Source organism: Coenobita brevimanus, chromosome 57, assembly GCF_032717465.1.
Source record: "Coenobita brevimanus isolate Jiangsu-jjx chromosome 57, ASM3271746v2, whole genome shotgun sequence".
NCBI classification, from domain to species: domain Eukaryota; kingdom Metazoa; phylum Arthropoda; class Malacostraca; order Decapoda; family Coenobitidae; genus Coenobita; species Coenobita brevimanus.
This window is the reverse complement of record NC_137010.1, coordinates 15,696,803-15,719,474: the sequence shown is the minus strand read 5'-3', so window position 1 is coordinate 15,719,474 and position 22,672 is coordinate 15,696,803. Positions and strand designations below refer to the sequence as shown.

At 41.9% G+C, this 22,672-nt stretch overlaps 1 protein-coding gene across 1 annotated transcript in view; it reads left to right on the top strand.

The window, feature by feature from the left end:
* LOC145402101 (prolyl 3-hydroxylase OGFOD1-like) overlaps positions 1–22,672 on the top strand; it is an 89,133-nt gene that overhangs the window by 5,670 nt on the left and 60,791 nt on the right. Inside the window, exons 3-4 of the mRNA XM_080274217.1 lie at positions 3,564–3,680; positions 12,685–12,776. Of these exons, the coding sequence (XP_080130343.1) occupies positions 3,564–3,680; positions 12,685–12,776 (209 nt within the window). The remainder of the gene's footprint in view (positions 1–3,563; positions 3,681–12,684; positions 12,777–22,672) is intronic.

Below are 22,672 nucleotides of genomic sequence, written 5' to 3'. Positions count from 1 at the left end.
AGTATCGTCAAGGGCACTCCCCAAGGCACTATCACTAAGCCCTTTACATGATACTAAGGACTGAATTTTTGCGGCGGTTGATGAGGCAATCGGCCCTTCTTGCGGTGGGACGGAATCGGACGATGTCAAGAAAGATGACATGGGTCTTCTCGCTACCACTGCTGAGCACAAACTGAACTACACAACTGCGGGGTACCTAGGGGTCCTACCTACCCCATAGGTATCACAGTAAATGGTCCTGCACTCAAACAGTGGCAGGAAGGTGAGTGCGGTATACCAAGTCAACCGGCGGCCCTCCGCTTCCTGAATCCTATTGTGCATACACGTCAGCCGGCGGATAGGGGTTAATAATAGATGTGAACATGAAAAAAGTGATAAAATAATAATTTACTGTACAGTAAGTGCCACTGTATTGAACTCTGCCACCTCAGAATTGCTTTAACACCCACTTTGCTGGTCCCCACACAAAATGAAAGATATAAACAAGATTGAGAGAATACAAAGAACAGCAACCAAAATGGTCCTATGTCTGGCAAATCTGTCATACAGAGAGAGGCTGGAAAGGCTGGATTTTGCCTTTCTTAGAGGAAAGGAGGGAGAGGGGCGATATGATTGCAGTGTTCAGGACCATGATGGGAGTAGATAAAATTGACAGAGATCTGTTTTTATGGGATAAGAGAGTAACAAGAGGACACGGAATGAAACTGAAGAAGCCAAGCTGCTTGAAGGATATCAAGAAACATAGTTTTCCCTATAGATGTATAGACCTGTAGGATAACCTGGACAAAGAGATCGTCCAGTCTAAAAACTTAAACGAGCAGAATTTGACTTATTGAGAAATAGAGATGGGACCCCACAAGCGTAGCTCATTTCCTGTACATCACAACTTGGTAAATACAACTAGATAAATACACACACACGTATCCTCATACCTAGTTGCATACTCACTAATTTTATTTCATTATTAGTCATGACTGACTTTCACTCACGCTTGCAGTGTCACCTGTCCCCTCACTTTCCCATTTTCACTTTCTCTTTAGCTTTCATTTTTCTCATTCATAAAAATACTCACCAATGCCAGGCAAAAAGACTCACATTCTCTTACACATCCAGTCACACTAACTCTGTCTTGCAATACAATATTTCCATTAACTATTCCTCAATCTCATTCAAACTCTTACTTTCTCAAAAGCCTGCCACCTCCTTTCTTCTACACTCTCACATTCCTGATATTTTTCTTGAGCTAACCCACATTTACATTCATAGTATGGGGTGGGAGGATGGGGTTTAGGAGAACCAACAAAATTTATGATTCCGTTTTCACTTGGCTGATATGACCAATTAATGGATTTGCTAAACTGATATACAGTGGTCAGATCTGTTGTATTTGCAAGGGGACTTATACTGTGTTACCTCAGTACAGTAATATCTCGATATACAATACCCCTAGATGCGATACCTCGGCTTAACGATGGGGGTAGAAATACCACCATACCTGGCCTAACGATGGCCAGACCCCAGTTTAACGATGGGTTTTGATTTTTTTTTTTCCGATTTTGATGATATTTTAGACTAAAATTGTGTTTTTAGGTTGCTTTATAAACTGTTTTTAGACTTAATGTGTTGTAGCCATAGGTGAGGTGTACATTATCATTTTGGGATACAGTCTTCTAAGCTTGATTTTTTTTCCAGACTTATATTTGACAATTTTCAGATTTTATTTATTGGTTTAGTGAGTTATTTACAGGTGTTAGGCTAGGTTAGCTTCCTTGACAGCTGTTAGGCCATTTATATTGGCTTTAACCTTGTTTTAGGGCTCATTTGGGTGGGTTTTGGGCTTGGTTTGGAGGAAAACCCAAGGCTGGTAAACACTCCACATTATTATACTTGTACATGTTAAAAGTACCCCGATATACAATACCCCGCCTAATGATGGGGTTTTACCTAACCAATTACATCGTTAAACCGGAGTATGCCTGTAATTAGAATCAAATGCATCCATAACTCATAGTCTTGATAGAAAACATCATCTCTGGTTCCTTTCATACTCTCAAGGAGCTCCCCAGATGGGGATGGCTATAACAGAACCATTATAAGATATCCTCTCTCTCTCTCTCTCTCTCTCTCTCTCTCTCTCTCTCTCTCTCTCTCTCTCTCTCTCACACACACACACACACACACACACACACACACACACACACACACACACAAAATTATGGTGTTCCATACTATTCATTTGTACTGCATGAGGTCTCCTTTCAATATTTCCATTCATTTCAAAAATTTTACTTGGCACCCACCCTGCCTGTGTCAGTCTTTCTGTGTTTATACTTTTTTCAGTTCAATCCTGTTTGTCCATTCAGTATTTCCACATTTCACTCTTATTGCCTTTGTATTACAAACTACATATTTTGCAGTATTATTTTACACCATTGATCCTGATTATGCCTAAAACTATTCAGAAGAAAGGTGATAGGAAGCGTTATGGGGAACACACTGAGGTGGTTTGGCCATGTGGAGAGGATGGAGGGTCAAAGACTGACGAAGAGAGTGTATGTGAGTGAGGTGGAGGGGGAAAGAGGGAGGGGGAGGCCGAGGATGAGATGGAGAGATGGGGTGGAGAGGTATATGAGAGAGGGGGGTGTGAGTTGGGAGCAGGGGAGTGAAATGGCGGGGGACAGGGCGACTTGGAGGCTATTTGTTTGTGGCCACCCCAAACGGGATTGAGGCGTCTGGCAATAGATAGATAGATAGAAGAAAGGTCATATATATAACTTGTAACCTAAAAGGTTCTCCAGTCTGCCCAGGTTTCTCTCTTATATGAGTGTCAAGTATAACCATTTCACACATCATGTCACCCGATCACAATGGAAATCCTATTTAGAGGTGTCAGTACATTCCTGTAAAAACACAGATGTTACCTGAATGACCATTACTACAATACTTTATGGTGGAAGGAAAGCCAGAGAAGAACAGCGGTCTGGATGAAATTGAGTGTGCTTATGTGAATGGGTGGGTGGCTTGTTTGGTGGGTGAGGGAGGGGAGGGGAATACTGTAGGGTAATTTCTCCAAAATTTATACTGTAAATAAAACACAATGGTTTGCACATGTATCACAAAAGCTTGTAGTGATACCCCACTGCTCAATAATATGGTCAGAGTTAATACTGTTTCATCATACAGGTATATATTATATGAGTGAAAGTAATTTTCTTACCCTCTTCCACTCTTCTTCTTCCCTCTGTACACAAATAATTCTTATTCCCTACACCACACCACCCGTCATCCCTCTGCACTCCTCTTCTCTTTGTACTGAGTGCTTGGACATTCCATACTTTGAAACTCCAGGCTTTCAGACCTTTCACAAGGAGATTAGCAATGCTAAGTGTTAAAAACTGAAAATTTGGTCAACTGTACATTGAGAGAAACTGGCAGGTCAGCTATATAGGTAGCCGTGGAACTTTAATAAGCAGTTCTTCTGTATCTTGCTGTGAGATTAAGAGCAAAAAGAACATCAAAGTAATAGCATGTACAGTAAGAAAACTTACTATATACATTTCCAGATGTGCTACTGTGCCATGATGATGAGCTGGAAGGGCGCAGGCTTGCCTACATTCTCTATCTTGTGCCACCATGGAGCCAGGAAGATGGTGGTACACTGGATCTTTTCACCACTGATGGTTGGTTCACAAAATTTGATATGTGTTTGATCAGCTGAGTAAGGTCCATATATTATGACCTCATAGTATTCCCAGTCTTTCAGAAATATTAGTCTGAAATTTTGGTTTGGTCTCTGAAGTTCAGAAATGGGTAGGAAAAACAAAATCATTGGTATGTGATCAGCAGAACACTAGAATTGTGTATCATTGTTTCAGCATTTAAATATTCTTAAAACCATCTTGATTGTGAAGGACAGTAATAAGTATATTAATTAGCTTGGAACAACAGCATCAGTTGTTGTTGCTTTGGTACCTGTGATTATGCTATAAACAGCATACTGTAAATTAGACCCACTACAGAGCAGAGACCCAGTTTATTGGATGTTTCACCAAAGCTGCCTCCTTCATGAATAACACACACACAGGATACAGGTAGTGCCTTAAGTAGGCCATACAATGAGGTGACTGTGACAACAACAATGACATATGATAAACAGCCTAAACTATCAGCCTGGCTTCCTGCTAGTCAGTTGGGAGGATAAAGGTTTAGTTAGATTAAAGAACCCCTTATAATGATTCATATTGTTACAGATAGATATATGAGCTGATTCATAACCTTAATAGTGTCATTTACTTGCCTCAAGAATTTCGTATCACTCTGTCTCATTTTGTGACCCATGTCTAATCTGTGTTTTACCATGGCATTATTCAAAGTACAGTAAAGCTTTTCATATCCTGTTTATGTTCCTTAATTCTCTTCTCCAGCCCTGGAAATGTCTCCCCAGTATAAACCGTGTCACAATTCAAACAAAAGATCTCAAAGTTCAGTAAAATCAACTAGTGTACCAATAGCAATGGCAGAAATACTGTACAGTGGTCCCTCGTGTTTAGTGTGTTTCAAGTTACCGATTTTTGCATTTAGCGATAGGTTAGAAAAGGTACCAATCCCGCGCATTTAGCGATTGTCTTACGCGTAGAGCGATGTGGGGCGCGAAATGCCTTGCCCATCTTCCCACCAGAGTGCCATTGTTATCATTGTTGTGAGCGTCTGGTGACCTTGGGTGCTTTTTTTTTCTCTCATAGTGCTGAGCATTGGAGTTTTTGACTAGTGAGTAGATGTATAACCATACAGTACTGTATTTGTATAATTTATTGCTAATACACTGTTTCATTTTCATCACTTCAAGTAGGAAATTGGGGGTCAAATAGAGTGACTTTGAGGATGAAGCAGACTAATTGATATTTTTCCCATATAAAGTACACTTCGCATTTAGCTATTTCGCAGTTAGTGATGGTTTCGCCAGACAAATTAACTCGCTAAATGGGAGGGACCCCTGTATATATATGTCTCTCTCTCTCTCTCTATACATATATATATATGTATCAAGTGGGGTTGGTGGAGGATTAGTGCCCCTCCCTGTAAAACAATTAACTCTAAGCCCTTGGCCACCCCGTCAGGGATACATGGCATCTGGCAATGAATGAAAATGAAATATGTATATATACATATATATATACACGCATATATATATATATATATATATATATATATAAATATATACACACATGTATATATATATCTATATATATATATAATATCAATCGATCTCTCTATATCTATATACAGTCGGCGCAATGGAAGTCTGGACCCTCTAATTCGCACCATATATTTGGTAGGGTCCAAGAAATATTGTAGGAAAATTCCTGTAGTTGGTGGATTTTTTTCTGGTGGTTTCTGGTGACTTTACAGGCTTACCACCACATGCTGTGAGTTTATGAGCTCAGTGCCATCCTGACTGTGGATGGGAAAGCACGTCAGATTTTCTTGTCCTGGCTGTCCATTGTTAATTTCAAAGCTCTCGTTTTCACGCTCTCCTCTGCTTTAGTGAATCATTGGAGATGGGTCCCAAGCAAGGATCTTGCTAATGTTTGACATACACAGCTCAGTCCTGCCTTCCATCACGCTAGGCTGCTCAACTTAACTCTGTCTGGTGCATCAACATGATGACACGTGACGCCCTCTGTGAGGGGTGGTTGCGCACTAGTAGAAAATGGCATTTTTGAGCCACTCCTTGCCTCTGCCTCGCGTTCTGTGTGGTAAACTCGCGCATTAAAGGGTTTTTGGTTATGATTTTTGGTCACTCGTGCACAAGGCGAATCACGCACTGTGCGAGCCCACTGTATTTCATTTTTTTTTCATTTCGTTTCATTTTTTAAAGGCTTCAGCATGCTTGCATGCGTCGGCCTTGGTCACCTAATGGCGGCTTTCCACGCTGCACGATCCATTGCAGCCTCCCTGTTTAGTCCCTTAACCCTGAGGTCACACTTAATGACCTCGTCCCATGTCCTTCTCAGTCTACCCCTCATAACCCCACCCCCAGTATTAACACTTCTCACCTTCCTCACTCAATTATCATCCCCATACAGTAAATCCTTGTTTTTCACTGCTTGGATGTTCCACCAAAACCTCGCGAACTGTGAAATGTCGAAGTGTGAAGTTAAGAATCAGTGGGAAAAACTGAGGAGCATTCTGGTAGGACACATACCTACCCTGTCAGAAAGTACTATAAGACCAAACAGGCCCTACCCAAAATTAAATGAAGATTGTTTGTTAATAAACATGTGCCTGAAAAGACATTAAAACTGTTATAAAGAGCTGCAACATCAAAAATCCTTACCAGAAATAAAATGAAGACTGGCTTGAGTAACAAGGGAAGGTGTGTTGAGAATGGATGGGCTAGTTCCCGATGTCACTAACCAAGGAGAAGCTGCCACTTTTCACCAGATTATTTAATTTTTGACATCAAAGTAGGTTAACTAAACCCCGGTCATTTTATGGGCCCCCTTTGTCATTGAAAGGAAGGGAGAAATTATAACAATATTATTTTAGTCACTGCTACAAGGAAGAGAGGCTGTAATATAGTCAGATAGAATAAAAAATTGGTGGGCTGAGTCTACCATCTCTGTATTGGGACGGTTATTATTCTTTCCTTCCTTAAATATCGATAAGCTTTATTTTACACCCATTTCAGGTATTTATCCATAAAAAAGATAAATAGTGTTACGAGCAACGTAATGATTCTTTGTTAAGAAATAGTAGCACGACACGGCTGAAGATCGTTCGTTATGATCACAAACAATAACACTCTCATGTGTGTCTACTGCCCAGCTGGACCTGCTGTGTATTCACGATATGGCTGAAGATCGTACATTACAGTCATAAACAATAACAAACTCACCTGTGTCTACTGCTCCGCTGTACTTGCTGTATAATGATCATGGAAAACTGTTACATAGAAAAGTGGACAGTGCCTAGACTGAGCATCGGTACGCATCGTCTGCTGAGTGTTGCTGCCGGCTGGGAGCATCATATTGTGGGGAAATTCGCTAATTGTGAGACAACTCACAATTTTTGTCTGCGGCCACCCTTTGCAGGATTACGGCGTCAGGCTATAGGTAGATAGATAGTGAGACAACTCGGAAACTTTTCTTGCACGAAAAACGAGGCATTGAAGTAAAATGCGTCCAAATACGAGGATTTACTGTATATATGTGTGTGTGTATACTGTATATATATATATATATATATACACACACACACACACACACACATATATATATATATATATATATATATATATATATATATATATATATATATATATATATATATATATATATATATATATATATATATATATATATATATATATCATCATCATCCATTTGAGTATGCACTGCAGGACCGGCCTATCCCGACCGATTTCGGGACGATACAGCCAATGTCTCTACCAAGTGGCTTAGGCTCTCTGATAGAGATTGTGTGTAGGGTGAGAAGTGCTTGTAAGTGTAATTGTAGTGCTAGAGTGGCTTTGGATGTGTGTGTAGTTTGTGAACCAAGTGTAATCGGCCCACGCAAGCCAAGCAACACTGGTTCAACCACGGCACCCCTTGTGTCCGCCAAAGCAGTACTTAGCCGGGTGAACACTCCCAAAGTTTATTACCCTGGCTGGGTGCGAACCCTGGTTCACCTGTGTAAGAAACGCACTCTACCACTGTACCACAGAGGCTCCATATACTGTATATATATATTTACAGTGGAAGCTCGATTATCCAGGCTCGGATTAACCAGCTTTCGGTGACCGAATGATTCAGTGGTACAGTAATACTTAAAATTATCTGTATGATAGCTCCAGTTTAAACAGGAAGCATCCAGTTGCTAGTGAGCGAGGCATGGGTAAACCAGAGAGAGTCTGCCCCTCCTGCCCCCACCCACACCTCCTGCTCACAACTCGATCACAAGGGTGGTAGGGTGGAGTTTGGTGAGGCAACTGATACACCTGACCTAGCCTAACCTTGCTTAACTACCTAATAATTTAACCTAATTTAACCTAACCTAACCTGGGCTCCAGTTGGGAAATTGGGAAGCTAAATCCAATTTTGCGTACGATGAGTTTCTTCCATTATGCCTGAAACAATCGTATGTACAACTTAAAGAACGTGATAATAAAGGAGGAAATCTTTCAGGAAGAGAAGGTAATTTACTACCTTCAAAATAGAAAAATACAGAAAACAAACTGGAGGAATATGAAGTGAATTGGTAAAGTCTTTAGGCTGTATGCTTAGATGAAAATTAATGGGTTTCCCAATTTTAGAGAATGAAATGGAACAAAAATGTCTGCTAATCAGAAAAAAATGACTCATCTCACGTCTTCTCGTAAGTTAGCATTCAGTTCTGCATTCTTCGTTAGATATCGCGCTTTCCAACACATTTCGTACCGACAGAGCAAACAGTTATTTCTTCGTCGTACATTTACTGTTCATTCTTAAGTGTACTGCATGTGTGAAAGAGAGTATTAATACAAACAATAATGCATTCCATTAACCTTATCAAAGCTGCTAGCCTCGAACAATGCTTTACTGTACCGGTGTCAGGGATGTTGAGTTAGGAAGAGCTAGAAAACACTGTGAACAATTATGGGAAGGGAACGAAGGTCGCTGGTATATTTACACGACCCTACTCTAACATCCCAAACAGTCAGGCAGCCTGCCATTTCATCTCAGTTGTTTTTGCTGATATGTTTAAATGCTAATGTAACATGCACCCTAATTATGAGTAAGTTTCTTCCATTATGCCAGAAACAATCGTAGGTAGGGCTTAAGGAACGTTATGATAATAAGAGAGGAAATCTTTCAGTGAAAGGTAATTTACCACCCTCAAAACAGGCAGAAAAATACAGAAAACAAACTAGAGGAATATGAATTGAATTGGTAAGGTTATTAGGCTGTATGCTTAGATGAAAATTTATGAGTTTTACAATTATAGGGGATGAAATGGAACAAAAATGTTTACTAATAAGAAAAAATACTTTCATCTCACATGTTCTCGCAAGGTGGCATTCATTCCACATTCTTCGTTCGATGTCGCTTCCCAACACATTTCGGACCGACAGAACATACAGTTATTTCTGCTCCTTACAGTTAAGTTTACATTTACAGTATTGCACATTCTTTTTGGTCGTTCTTAAGTGTATGTGTGAAAGAGAGAGTATTGATACAAACAGTAATGTATTCTATTAACCCCTTCATGGCTGCCAGCCTTGAACAATGCTTTACTGTACCGGTGTCATTGACGTTGAGTTAGGGAGAGCCATAAAAACTATGAACAATTATGGGAGGGGAACGAAGGTCACTGGTATGTTTACACGACCCTACTCTACCATCCCAAACAGCCAGGTGGTCCATTCATCCCAGATGTTTTCGCCGATATGTTTAAATGCTAATGTAACATGCACCCAAATTTTATATTTCAATGCTAATGTAACATGTCCCCTAATTTTAATAATTCTTTCACGAATCATAGCAAATCACAAGATGGGTTTAGGGGGGAGGGGAAAAAGCCCAGTGTACCAGGATGAGTCTTTTCACATTGGTAAAAAGAAACTGATTTTATAACTTTGATGATGATGGTGATGAAAAAATTGTTCCAAGGTCTGCCTCGGGAGCACGCAAATTTCTGAACTCACGAACTTTGTGGGGGGTGAAGATACTCTTTGCTGTAAGCAGTAAAAACACCTTACCAAATCAGTTCATCCTGATAGTCTGTAATATTTTTCTGATTATTTCTGGGTTGGTAAATAAACGTTTTTTGTTAAATCTGTTTCCCCGCTGTTTTTAGCTGTTCTGGTGTGACGGCTCTTTGTTTGATTCGTTAACGTAATGGCAGAAGACACTGTTCTAATCTGTGTTTAACTAAAGGCCTAACGTAGCTTAAGTGCACCTGATAATTTAACCTAACCTAATCTTCAGTTGGGAAGTTGGGAAACGAAGTCCACATTTGAGTACGATGAGCTTCATCCATTGTGCTGGAAACAATCGTAGGTACAGCTTAAAGAACGTGACGATAATAACAGGGAGGAAATTTTTCAGCAAGGAAAAAGTAATTTACCAAAGTGAATATAGTCTGAAAAATACAGAAACAAGCTGGAGGAATATACATTGAGCTGGTAGGGTCTTTCTGCTACTTAAAGTGTACATTTACTGGTAAATAAATCAGTCTAACGGTACAATACTTGTGTTTTGTTTCCACCGGATTAATCGTTATTTCGGACTAATCGGGCACCCCTTCACACCATATAGCCCGGATAATCGGGCTGTCTCTGTATACGGTACCCCAGATCTTCCTATCCAAAATCACTTAATCATGGCAGTTGTTTCAGAGAGCCTCGAAGGGCCCAATACCTGCCCAGGGTCCCAACCAAATGGGCAGATTCGTGTGGCCATGTGAAATGTGAGAGGTGTGAATGAGGAAAGCAAGAGAGTGGAAGTGGTGAATGTGTTCAAGAGGCTGAGATATGCCGTGATGGCATTGTGTGAAACGAAGATGAAAGGGTGCGAAGTGGAGGAGTGGGAGGGTGTGAAATATGTAAGATCGGGAATGAATGGATGAGGGAGATGCAAGGAAGGAGTTGCTTTGTTGATGAATGAAGTGTGGCAGAATGGAATGGGAGACTACAAATGTGTCAGTTTGAGGTGTATGTGTGTCAAGTTCAGGTTTGAGATGGTGAAAGTGGCAGTAATTGTAGCATATGCACTGTGAGAGAACAGCAGTGAGAGAGAGAGAAACACAGGTTTTGGGATGAGCTGGGTGAAGTAGTGGGAGAAATGCCCAGGAGCTATAAAGTGATCGTGATGGGGGATATGAACGGAAGAGTAGGCACTGGTCCTGAGGATGACATAATGGGTTGTTATGGAGTAGCAGGAGAAAATGACTTTGGGAAGAGACTAAAGGATATGCATCAGGAGAGGAGGTTGTGCAACTCATATTTCAAACACAGGGATGCACATAAATATACATGGTATAGAGGGAACAGGGATCATGTTGAAAGAAACCTGATTGATTACATGCCGTAGAGAGGTCAATAATGGGAATGGTTGCTGATACGAGGGCCATGAGAGGACAGTGTGGAGGCCTGTCAGATCATATGGTTGTGGTATGCAAGATCAAGCTGAGAGGAGTGAGGTGGACCAGGGGAGAGAGGAGCAGTCAGGGAGAAAGACTGAAAGTTGAGAAGCTGAGGATCAGAGAAATGGCAGATGATTACAGGACCAAAGTAGAGGAGGAGTTAGAATTACTGAATTGGAATGAAATGGATCTGGACAGCCTGTGGAATGCATATAGGGATTGCTTAGTCAGGAATGCTAAAGCAGTGTGTGGTGTGGCAAGAGTAATAACAAAGAAGAAAGGTACAGCATAGTGGGATGAGGAGGTTAAGAAAGCAGTGGAAAAAAGAGGAAGAAGTGGCTAAAGTGGTTACAGGACAGGAGTTCAGTTGAAATAAAAACTGAATATGTTGAAGGTGAGAAGCATGTAAAGAGACTAGTGAACAGGAAAAAGGAGGTAAATGATGATCTGGGAAGAAAAATGAATGCGAACTACTCTGAAAATAGAATGTTATTCTGGAAAAAGGTGCAGAAATGTTGAAGGGAAAGTGGAAAGAAATGTGATAGTGTGAAGGATGTAGGTGGTAGATTATTAATGCATGGGGATGAAGTAAGGAACAGATGGAAAGAATATTTTGAAAGCCTGATGAATGGGAATAGAAAGAGCAGAGCAGCTGTAAACATGATTGGTTTTGGGGTTGTGCAGAGAAGGAATGCAGTACCAGGAGAAGTGACACTCACACAGGTGAAAAGTGCTGTGAAGCAGTTGAAAAATGGGAAAGCAGCTGGGGTTGATGAGGTGTATGCAGAGATGATTAAGTGTAGTGGAGAGAGAGGAATGAAGTGCTTGTTGGAAATATGTAAGAAGGCATGGATGAGTGAAACTGTACTTGCAGAGTGGAAAAAGGCCGTGATTGTACCCCAGTACAAAAATAAAGGTGAGCGAAGTGAGTGCAAGAATTATCGTGGCATAAGTTTATTAAGTGTGGTAAGGAAGGTATATGGAAGAATTATTATAGAGTAAGTACGAGAGATATCAGAAGTCCTGGTGAGTGATGAACAGGGTGGCTTTAGGAGAGGCAGAGGATATGTGGACCAATATTTGCAGTGAGACAGATAGTAGAGGATTCATGTGAGAAGGACCATGAGGTGTTTATGGCATTCATGGATCTGGAAAAAGCATATGACAAAGTGGACAGAGAAGGATTGTGGAAAGTTTTGCGCATGTACGGTGTAGAGGGTAAGGTGCTAGGTGCCGTCAAGAGTTTTTATGATGGTAGTGAAGCATGTGTCAGGGTTAATGGGCATCTGAGTGAGTGGTTCACGATCGGTGTGGGCATGCGACAAGGTTGTGTGATACCCCCATGGTTGTTCAATATATATATGGATGGAGTGATGAGAGAATTAAAAACACAAATAATGGCGAGAGGGATGGTGTTGATAATGAATGGTGATGGATGGAACATCTCAAATTTGTGGTATGCTGATGCAGTACTGCTTGCAGGTACCAAACAAGAACTGGATAGGCTAGTGCAGGATACAAATTGTGTGTGTAAAATATTGAAAGGGGTGTATTTTTCAGAACATGGGCAGCCTAGCAGCATTGTACGGTCGCTTGTTCCAGAGTGGAATGCATTTGCATTCTTTGAGGTTTCTCCAGTATCATTCCATCAGGTACGCTTATGTTGAATGAATGATTGATGAATTGTGTTAATAGTGAGATGAGGGAAGTGTGAATATGAATAAGTTGTGTGTTGAAGAAGTTAATAATGGAATTAGATGTAACAGTAATAAACATTCTGTAATATGAAACAAAATTTATGATCATGAAGCAAATAAGAGGACTTAAAAGAATGATGTGAGGAGAGTTATAAGACGTCTGGTATATTCTGTGCCAGCCTACTTATCCCTAAAGTTGCACCCTTTCAGGCATTATCAGAAACTCATAGAAATTCATTGTGAAATTTACTAATATATATATGAACGTACTGTGTTTCACAGGTCACCATTTTATTGAAGAGCTTCATCCTATCAGAATTCTTTCATTCCCAGAACTGCATCTCTTTGGAACTCACTTCCCCAGGGTGGTTTTCCCCCAGATGTCAACCTATGGCTGTTCAGGTCCAACTGTTATAGATTTCTTATTAATGGAGGGCACCTGTAATCTAGTGTATGGATTTTTTTTTTTTTTTTTTTTTCTTTTCCTTGTGCTCTGTTATGTATTAAAAAAAATGAATATCCATCCAACCATCATCCAATCCTATGTCACCTCATAAGGAGCATAGGCAAGTTAGTCCTGAAATTTAAGATGAGAGTGACCAACCTGACTCATCCCAGAGTGGCATTACGTGAGCAGTAAACCCCAACCACCCTTTGGATATAAACCTACACAGGTTCAATCCGATTGGAGCACCATAATTACCCATTAAACCAGCAGGTGCCATAATTTGGTTATATGGTTAAATAAATGAATAAATAACCAGCTATAGGTAACTTCTTTCGTTTTGTTTCATTTTTAAAGGCTCCAACATGCATTAACACATCAGCCATGTCACCTAATGGTAGCTTTCCATGCTGCTTGAACTCTGGCAGCCTCCCTATTCAGTTCCTTATCCATGAGGCCACATTCTATGATTTCATCCCAGGTCTTTTTCAGTCTGCCTGTTGCAACCTTACCCCCATCATTAGCACTTCTCACTTCCCACACCCAATTGTCATCTCCCATCCTCTCCACATGCTCAAACCATCTCAGTCTACCTCTTCTCATCACAACACCAAAACACTCCAGTCCTATCCTTCTTCTTAAGTCTTCCATCGTAAACCTAGTCTCCTCCCCAGGCCTTGCATTCAAGGACGTTCAGCACATCCACCTAATCATTGTCATTTCTTTATGTTTGAGTATGCAAATATCCTCATCCTTTACTGCTCAGGTCTCAGTAGCAACATTCCACATGCCGCATGGAACAATTCCTTATCACAGAGGGAGAGCCTTCTCAGTTTCAGGAGAAGCAACAGCTACTTGAACTTCTTCCAACCACTCTTCACTCTAGCCACAGAGGTAGCTCCAGCCTCACCTCCAGCACATAGTTTGTCTCCCAAGTAACAAATGTCTTCCATGCACTCAAGAGACTCACCAGCAGGATCAGTCCGTTCCATCCATCCATCCATCATCAATTCCTGTGTCGCCCCATGAGGATCATTGGAACCTGGAGCTAAGCAAGTTGGTCCTGACATTTAACCCTATAGGAAGACGTCCCTTCTGACCTAGGGATAGGAAGACCTGTGCCAATTGGATACACTGAAGGAAAATAATTAAAATTAATATACAAAGATGTTTTATTCAAAACTAATGGAGCTGAAATACAAATATAACTCCTGTGGAGACCAGATGACTAGGAATCAGTTAAACTTAGCTAATATAAATACATTTTATAAGTTACTTGAAAAAAAAAAATAGTGAAGGAAAAAGGTAGTACTGACTTATTTTCTTCCTGAAATGCACATACATGGAATTGAGCAAAAAAACTACCTAAACCTTTAAATCTAATACCTAAATATCACAGAGTTGGCCTGCCAACCCTGGGCTCCACAGAAAACTGGGTGCCTGGCATAAATGGAAACAGGTAATAAATATATACACCTCTGCCCTCAAAGCACTCAGTCAATTTGTCAGGATCCTGTTGTGGGTCCTTGTGAGGTGTACGGCCGTCACACCACCATTAGGGTCACTGGAGGAGGGAGCTGGGATGAGTATAGCAGTCAGAAGTTTCCATGCAGGAGTACACTATTCATTATTTTTAACTTTTAGTTTTCTTGTATTAAATAAAGCGGTTGTTTAGTGTTCTTGTATTAAATAAAGTGGTTGTAAACATGCACATAGGGTTTTTCATTAGTTATATAAGGAAATGGGGGGTCCAGAGGTGTTTTTAAGGGGGGGCAGCAGATATCCGCGGATTTTTAACATTTGCGGGTGTCTCTTTTACCTAACCCCCATGAATGTTAAGGGATGACTGTATAGTCGGACAACCCCCTGGCGCAGCCATTATAATCCCAATTTTGCTGACTGCACACACATAATTTCAAGAAAATTATATTAAAATAATAAGATTACATTAGAATGTTGAATATAAAAACAAAAAATAATGCCATTTACCTTATTTAGAGGTCAGCCTGGCTTGCTGGGAAGGAGGGACAGTATCTAAGGCATGAGCCGTCTGTTGTTGCCCCGCGAGGTGACCGTTTGCCCCGGCATCATTATTGTCACTGTCACTGTCACTGATATTTTCTCCTTTCATTGCCTCAGTCGCTTGTAAGAATCCTTGAAAGTCATTCTCTTCCTCTTGACTTGATGACGTTGAAGGCACGGAGTCGGTGGTGGTGGTGGTGGTGGTGGTGGCTGTGATGGTGGCGGTGGAGGTGGAGCGACTAAAGAATTTGGTGATTAATGTTTGCAGTCGCTTATTCGCTCCCTCTTGGTGTTTGTCGGTGTAATAACAAAGCAGTCTCTCTAATCCCTGGCACATCTCCTCTGCACAGAATTTATCATCATCACTGGTCTTGACGACTTCTTTGAGGTTATCCATCGCCATCAAAATCTTGGAGAAGTTACTCATGTTCACTACTTCATCCATTGGTTGCATTTGTGGTGCAACCACTGCACTCTCATGCTCTTGCCTGGCCAACTCATCCTCTTCATCTACACAAATCATTGCACTTTCTTCATCCCCTACTGTCCATATTTCTTGAAGTTCTTCTGCGATTACTTTCAAATCCTGCCACTGACTGTGCCGCCGCCAACATTGTTTGGTCTGATTCAGACACCTTTTGGACCTGGCTACCTGGCTCTTTGGGGCACAGGTGGGGGACTAGAGCACACCATGCATGATGAATTGTTGCAGAGTTTACATTGTCCCATGCTTCCAGCAAAAAGTCCACGGCGTTGCTTATGGTGAATGACTTCCAGAAGTGTGTCATTGTCATTTCAGGTGTTGATTGCTCAGTTACTGGCTGTGGGTCTGGTAACTCTTCAGGGTAAGGGTCATCCACATCCAGGTCATTAAAGAGGTCTTCTGCAGCGATCTGTTGCAATTCTTCATTTGTTTCTGTTTTGGATTTGAGGTAGTCTTAGACACGGATGTAGTAAAAATTCTTAACATTGCAGATCACCTCCTGGTCGAGGGGCTGCACCAATGAGGTTGTGTTGAGGGGCAAAAAGAGAACTTTAACATTGGGATGGATATCATCCAGGTAGGCAGGGTGGCTGGGAGCATTATCCATCAAAAGGAGAATCTTAAAGGGAAGGTCAAATTGGCAGCAAAGCAGGTGAGCATCGGGACCAAAGTGGTTGTTCATCCACAACTGCATGATCGACGAGGTCATCCAACCATTAAAGGAGCTGCACCAGTATGGACAAGTTTGAGAGGAGCGAGAGAGTGTTGTTGATTGGAGATATGAATGGCAAAGTTGGGAATGTACGAGTGGATGGAGTGGTTGGTCAGTGGGGTGTGCCAGCTGAAGTAGATGGGAATGGTAGTGCTTTGATGGACATCTGTGCTTATAAGGGGTTGGCAATAGCCAACACCTACTTTTGTCATAAGATGATCCACTGGTATACATGGAGAGTAATGAGGAGGAGGCATGGTGAACTTGTTGAACGAAAGGCAGTGATAGACTACATGTGTGTGGATGAGCGAATGAGAAGACAAGTGTTGGATGCAAAAGTGTGGAGAGGATGGGGAAATGGAGTCTCAGACCATCACTTAGTGATGGCCAAGGTAGAGCTGCAAAGAAAGTGGTTGAGGAGACGAAGGGGAAGGCAGGAGGAAGCAGCTCCTGTGAGAAGAGTGGAGAAATTGCAAGATAGTGAGAAAATGACAGAGTATAGGAGCATAGTGGAAGAAAGATTGGGAAGGTATGAGCTAGAGCAGATGGAAGGGGTGGAAGATGTATGAAAGATATTCACGGAAGAGATAGGTGCAGCGTGTGAGGCGGTTTGTGGAGTGAGGAGTAGATGCAAGGGTATGCAAGGGACAGCATGGTGGAATGATGAGGTGAAACGAGCTGTGGAACAAAAAAAGAAGGCATATAGTGAATGGTTAGCGAGTAGAGGTAGGGGAGAAGATGAGAGAGAGAAGAGAGATATGTGAGCAGGAGAAGGGAGGTTAAGAGACTGGTGAAGGAGAGTAAGAAGAAAGTGGATGAAGAGTTTGGGAGGAATCTGAGTGTGAAATGGAGGGAGAGTAAGGAATTGTTTTGGAAGGAGGTAAAGAAAGTAAGGCAGTGTGAAAGGGGAAATAGTAGGGGAGTGAAAGATAGGAATAATAGATTGCTGGTGGAGAAGAGAGAGAAATTGAGGAGATGGAAGGAGCACTTTGAGGATTTGTTGAATGTAGAGAGTGAGAGCAGTGCGAGTATAAGTGGTTGGGGAATGGCTGGGAGAAGAGATCAGTAGGGCGGAAGTAGTGGAAACGATGAAGAAGATTAAGTTGGGAAAGGCCCCAGAAATTGATGGAGTGTTTGGTGAAATGCTTAGGTATGGGGGTGACATCATTGTGGAATGGATATGGAAGTTGTGTAGATTGGCTTGGGAAGAGGGAAGGGTTCCAGAGGACTGGAAATCAGGTATAATTGTTCCTTTATACAAAGGAAAAGGGGAGAGAGAAGTATGTGGTAACCACAGGGGTATTTGCCTTCTTAGTGTGACTGGTAAAATATATGGTAGAATACTCATTGATAGGGTTAGGCAAATGACAGAGGGGCTAGTTGGAGAAGAACAAGGGGGATTTAGGAAGGGAAAAGGGTGAGTAGATCAGATATTTGTTCTAAGATGTTTAGTGGAGAAGTATCTAGAGATGGGAAGGAAAGTGTATGCCGGCTTCATGGACTTGGAGAAAGCTTATGACAGAATAGATAGGTAAGGTATGTGGAAGGTATTAAGAATATATGGATTGGAGGGGAAAGTGTTGAGTGCTGTGAAGAGTATGTTCGAGGGAGCTAGGGCTACGGTGCGAGTGGATGGTGAGCTGAGTGAGTTCTTTGATCTCAGTGTGGGACTGAAACAGGGTTGTGTGATGTCTCCATGGCTGTTTAATATATACATGGATGGGGTTGTAAAGGAGGTGCAAGTTAGGGCAGTGTATGTGGGGGTGGCTCTAATGAATGAGGGTGAGATTTGGAAGCTCCCGGTGTTGCTGTTTGCTGATGATACAGTATTGTTGAGTGAAGATGAATGGGAGTTGCAAGGTTTGGTGAATGAATTTGGGACAGTGGAGGAGGAATCTGAAAGTTAATGTAAACAAAAGTAAAGTTATGGTGTTTGAGAGGATGAAGTCACAGAGTGTGCAGTGAGGTTGGATGGTGAGGATATGGAGAATGTGAGTGCATTCAAGTACTTGGGTAGTATGATGAGTAAGGATGGAACTTTGGGGGATGAAGTGTGTGAAAGGATACAGCAGGGAAGGAAGGTTGTTGGTACACTATAAGCAGTGATGAGAATTAGGGAGGTGCGTATGGAAGTTAAGAAGTCACTGCATGATAGTATTGTGATCCCTCCCCTGACGCATGGAAGCGAGGCGTGGACCTTGCAAGAGGGGAACAAGTCAAGAGTGAGAGCAGTGGAAATGAGTTACTTGAGAGGAGCATATGGAGTGACGTGGAGGGACAGGTTGACGAATGAAGAAGTGAAGGAACGCTGTGGGATGGATGTGGATGTGGTTGAGAAGATTAGGAGAAATACACTGAGGTGGTTTGGACATGTGAAGAGAATGGGGAAAGAAAGACTGACTAAGAGGGTGTATGTAGGTGAGGTGGAGGGAGGGAGAGGGAGAGGTAGACCGAGGATGAGGTGGAGGGATGGAGTTGAGAGGTATATGAGGGGGGGGGGTGAGTTGGGGGGAGGGTAGTCAAATGGTGGGAGACAGAGCGACTTGGAGGTGTTTTGTCTGCGGCCACCCTTTGTGAGATTAGGGCGTCGGGCTATAGATAGATAGATAGACCAGTAGAAACCTTCCATTGCATCTGTACTCCTTACATGCCTATAGTGCCTAGGATGCATAGCAGTGTGCACGATGACTGGCTTCATCTTGCATGATCCTGAAAGATTGCAGGTGAACATGACTATGATGCGGGACTTATCAATCGTCCTTCCCTCGGCTTGTTTTTGAGCTTTACTAATGTATGTTGGCCTTGGCATTCCAGTTTAATCCACTCTCATCCAGATTAAAGATTTGATCTCTGGTGTAGCCACCTCCTTCTATAATGGCTTTCAAAACGGATGGAAATGAATCGGCTGCATTATGATCAGCACTTGCATGTTCACCATACAACTTCATGTTTTTAAATTGTTTTCACATCAGAAACTTTGCCAGCCAGCCCCTGGAAGCTTTGATAGGTCTAGTTTCTGGGCATGGTGACTTCTTCAGGCATGTCTTGTAAAACAGCTTGGCTTGCTCCCCAATGTGCCTGCTATCCAAGGGTAAACACTCTTTTTCCTTGCTGTGTATGTAAAGTGCTAGATATCTTTCCATTTGGATAAGAGCAGGATTAACAACTGTACTGCGCCCGTCGAGTTGCTGGCCGCCATACGTTATGATGATGCGTAAAATTTGGTCTTTACTCTTCCAAGTGTTTCTCACTGTAGACACACCCAGGCATAGTTCTTGCCCGATACACTAGTTGCCCTTTCCTGTGTTTTTCAACTCAGTGACCTTTAACTTCACTTCCAGACTAATTTTCTTGTTTTTTGAAATTCTTTTGCAGGGCCATGAAGCCACATGGTGTTCTCAACAATGGTAAATTGATGGAAAAAAATGAGAGGTACACAAAAAAAATACGGTGCGCAGCTAGTAGAGGGGTCTCTGACTCACTGGTGGTGGGGGTGCGCTAGTGCCACTGACTAGCATGCGGCTGGCAGACTCGTGTGTCTTACTGGCGCGCAGCAGGTAGACTCGTTTGTCTTACTCGTGCACAGCTATAGACTCGTTTTGCACTCGAAGCTTCAAAAAAATACTTCGTTTTTGCCCTAGAATCAAACGCTGATTCGCATACGCGGAATCTCACCTCACATATTGAAATAAAAAATAAAAATTTACATTTTCTGAGTCACCTCGCCTTGTGGTGGACTTGCATACTTTGGAGATGCATATTGAGGAGATTCACTGTATACATAAGCACTATTGGTATAATGAAATATGTCGTGCGGCTGGGACGGGGGTAATGGAGGAGTTTTAAAGGGACAAGGGACCGCACACTACCTTCTCCACTGACAGCTCGTATGGTACTGAAAAACCTGTATGTGCTGTCACGAGTATCGGGACCTGCCATTGCCAACTCATTACTTTTGACATGAGCCAGGTAAGCTGTGACGCCTCATAAAATGATGCAAATTGACCAAAACCCTTTTTTTTTTTAAATGACACTAAAGGCATCATCGTGCATTTGTGGGGAAAAACCCTAATAATGGCAACCGCGTCATCGTGTATGAAACGGTTAATAAATAACAAAATATTTTAAGTGTCTGTAGCTCCTTCTGGGGAAAAAAATTAAATGTTCATGTAAATATGCACCATCCAGTGTCAGTCTGTCGCTTTTCTTACCGTTCATACATAGCTAATCTCCTGCTTGTAGTTCTACTCATTTCCATCTATGGAATGTTAATGATATTCATAGTGCCCGTATCTGTGCAAGTATTCAGTGTGAATGAGACATGACAATGGTGAAAGGATATATATAAAGGAAACACATTTTTAATTGTTAGCCCCAAACCGCCGGCTGCTGTGTATTGCCATCATGATTCAGAGCGCGGAGTGCCACCGTCTGATAGCATATACCACACTCACCTTCCCGCCACCCTTTGAACTCGCAACCATTATCTATGATACCCGCCAGGTAGGTAGGACCCCCAGGTACCCCACGGATGCGCGGTTCAGTCTGTACACAGCAGTGGTAGCGTAAGGAGCCATGTCTTCTTTGTCATCATCCTCTTCCATAACACTGCGTGAAGGGCCAATATTTTCATTGACCCCCGCAAAAGTTCTGCCCTTAGTGCTGGGGAAAGGGCTCAGTGACTGAACAGGTGTTTGGGAAATTGTAAATACTTTAATCCCTGTACTATCTGGACGCCCACTTTCCGGACTCCCCACTTACCGGACATTGTGGGCCTGGACCTTTAAAAAAAAAAAATAAAAAAAAAAAAAAAAATATCCCCCCCCAAATCCGAATTTTTTCCCACCCATAATTTGAAATTGCCCCGCGACGCCGCATGGTGCCAAACAGCTGTTTACACCATGGCCCCTTCACCCCTTCCTTCCTCCCCCTTCTCCCCTCTCCAGTCATGGTTGCCATTTGGTAGTTTTCATTATCAAGTGTGGCCTAATTTGGTACTAAAAAGTTTGTTTTTTAGTGAATCAGCATGATCCATTACCAAACAGATTTTTCACATGTATAAAGATATAGAGAATGGAGATGGTGGACTGTCTGCTTTCTTCGATTAATCTGCTAGCATACATAGCGCAAAAATAAACATGCTGCTTATTATAAGGAGAGTGATTATTTCCATTGTACATATAATTAGTGAAGAATAAATGCTTCCTTTAAGAATTTGGTAATGAAATTGAGGAGTTTGGTAATATGGCCGAGTTCAGATCTGGCAACCCTGTCCTCAGTGTACTGCCTAACCTTCATTCAGGGAAGACGTCCATCTTAATGGATGCTGCACGTGCTCGTTTTTTTACGAAAGAACAGTGAGTAAACTGCAATACCTCACCACTATACTACATGGGAATTTGCAGTGTTGTGTAATGTTAAGTAATCAGAATTTAGAGTGCAAAGGATTAAGTGTGGAGTGAGTGTGGAGTGCAAAGTGGCAGTTGAAACTGGCACGGTTCAGTTAAGAAGAATGTGCAGTGTTAAACAATTATAACTCACAGTGCAAAGAATTAAGTGTAGCACAACACTGGATTATGGTATGTGCTTTAAGATCATTTTCACAACTAACAGAGCCTTAGAGAGTTCAAGGCGGCGGCCACAGATGTACCGTAAGTACAGTACCCTATACACTGCTAGGCCAAAGTATTTTCCATGCTTCTAATTTCTCATTCTCTGGTGTCTCTTCATGTTTTTCATGCTTTATGTGCATTAGTGGTGTGAATAGGGTCATTAATAGGTTTAAGTATGTGCTATGCATGTCTGGTAGGGAGTTATTTAGGTGGCTTTCAAAGTTAGGCTGGGTTAAGGTCATAAGTACAGTCATGGACAAAGAAACCTGGACACTCAGGGGCTGAGCTGATAGTTTCTTTTTCCTTTTCGATTTTTCCACTAAATCTTCGTCCATATGAACCGTACCCCTCCATCCCCTTCCTTCCCTCACCTCCTCTCCGTCCTACCCACATGACCCGGGAAGGCTGGTCATTCCCAGGGAACAAATGGACACTCCTCACCTCTCTCTCTCTCTCTCTCTCTCTCTCTCTCACAATCCCTGCTATATATATATATATATATATATATATATATATATATCTGTGTCTGCGTGTGCAATTGTCATTATGACTTTCATGACTACTGGCCATGATCTG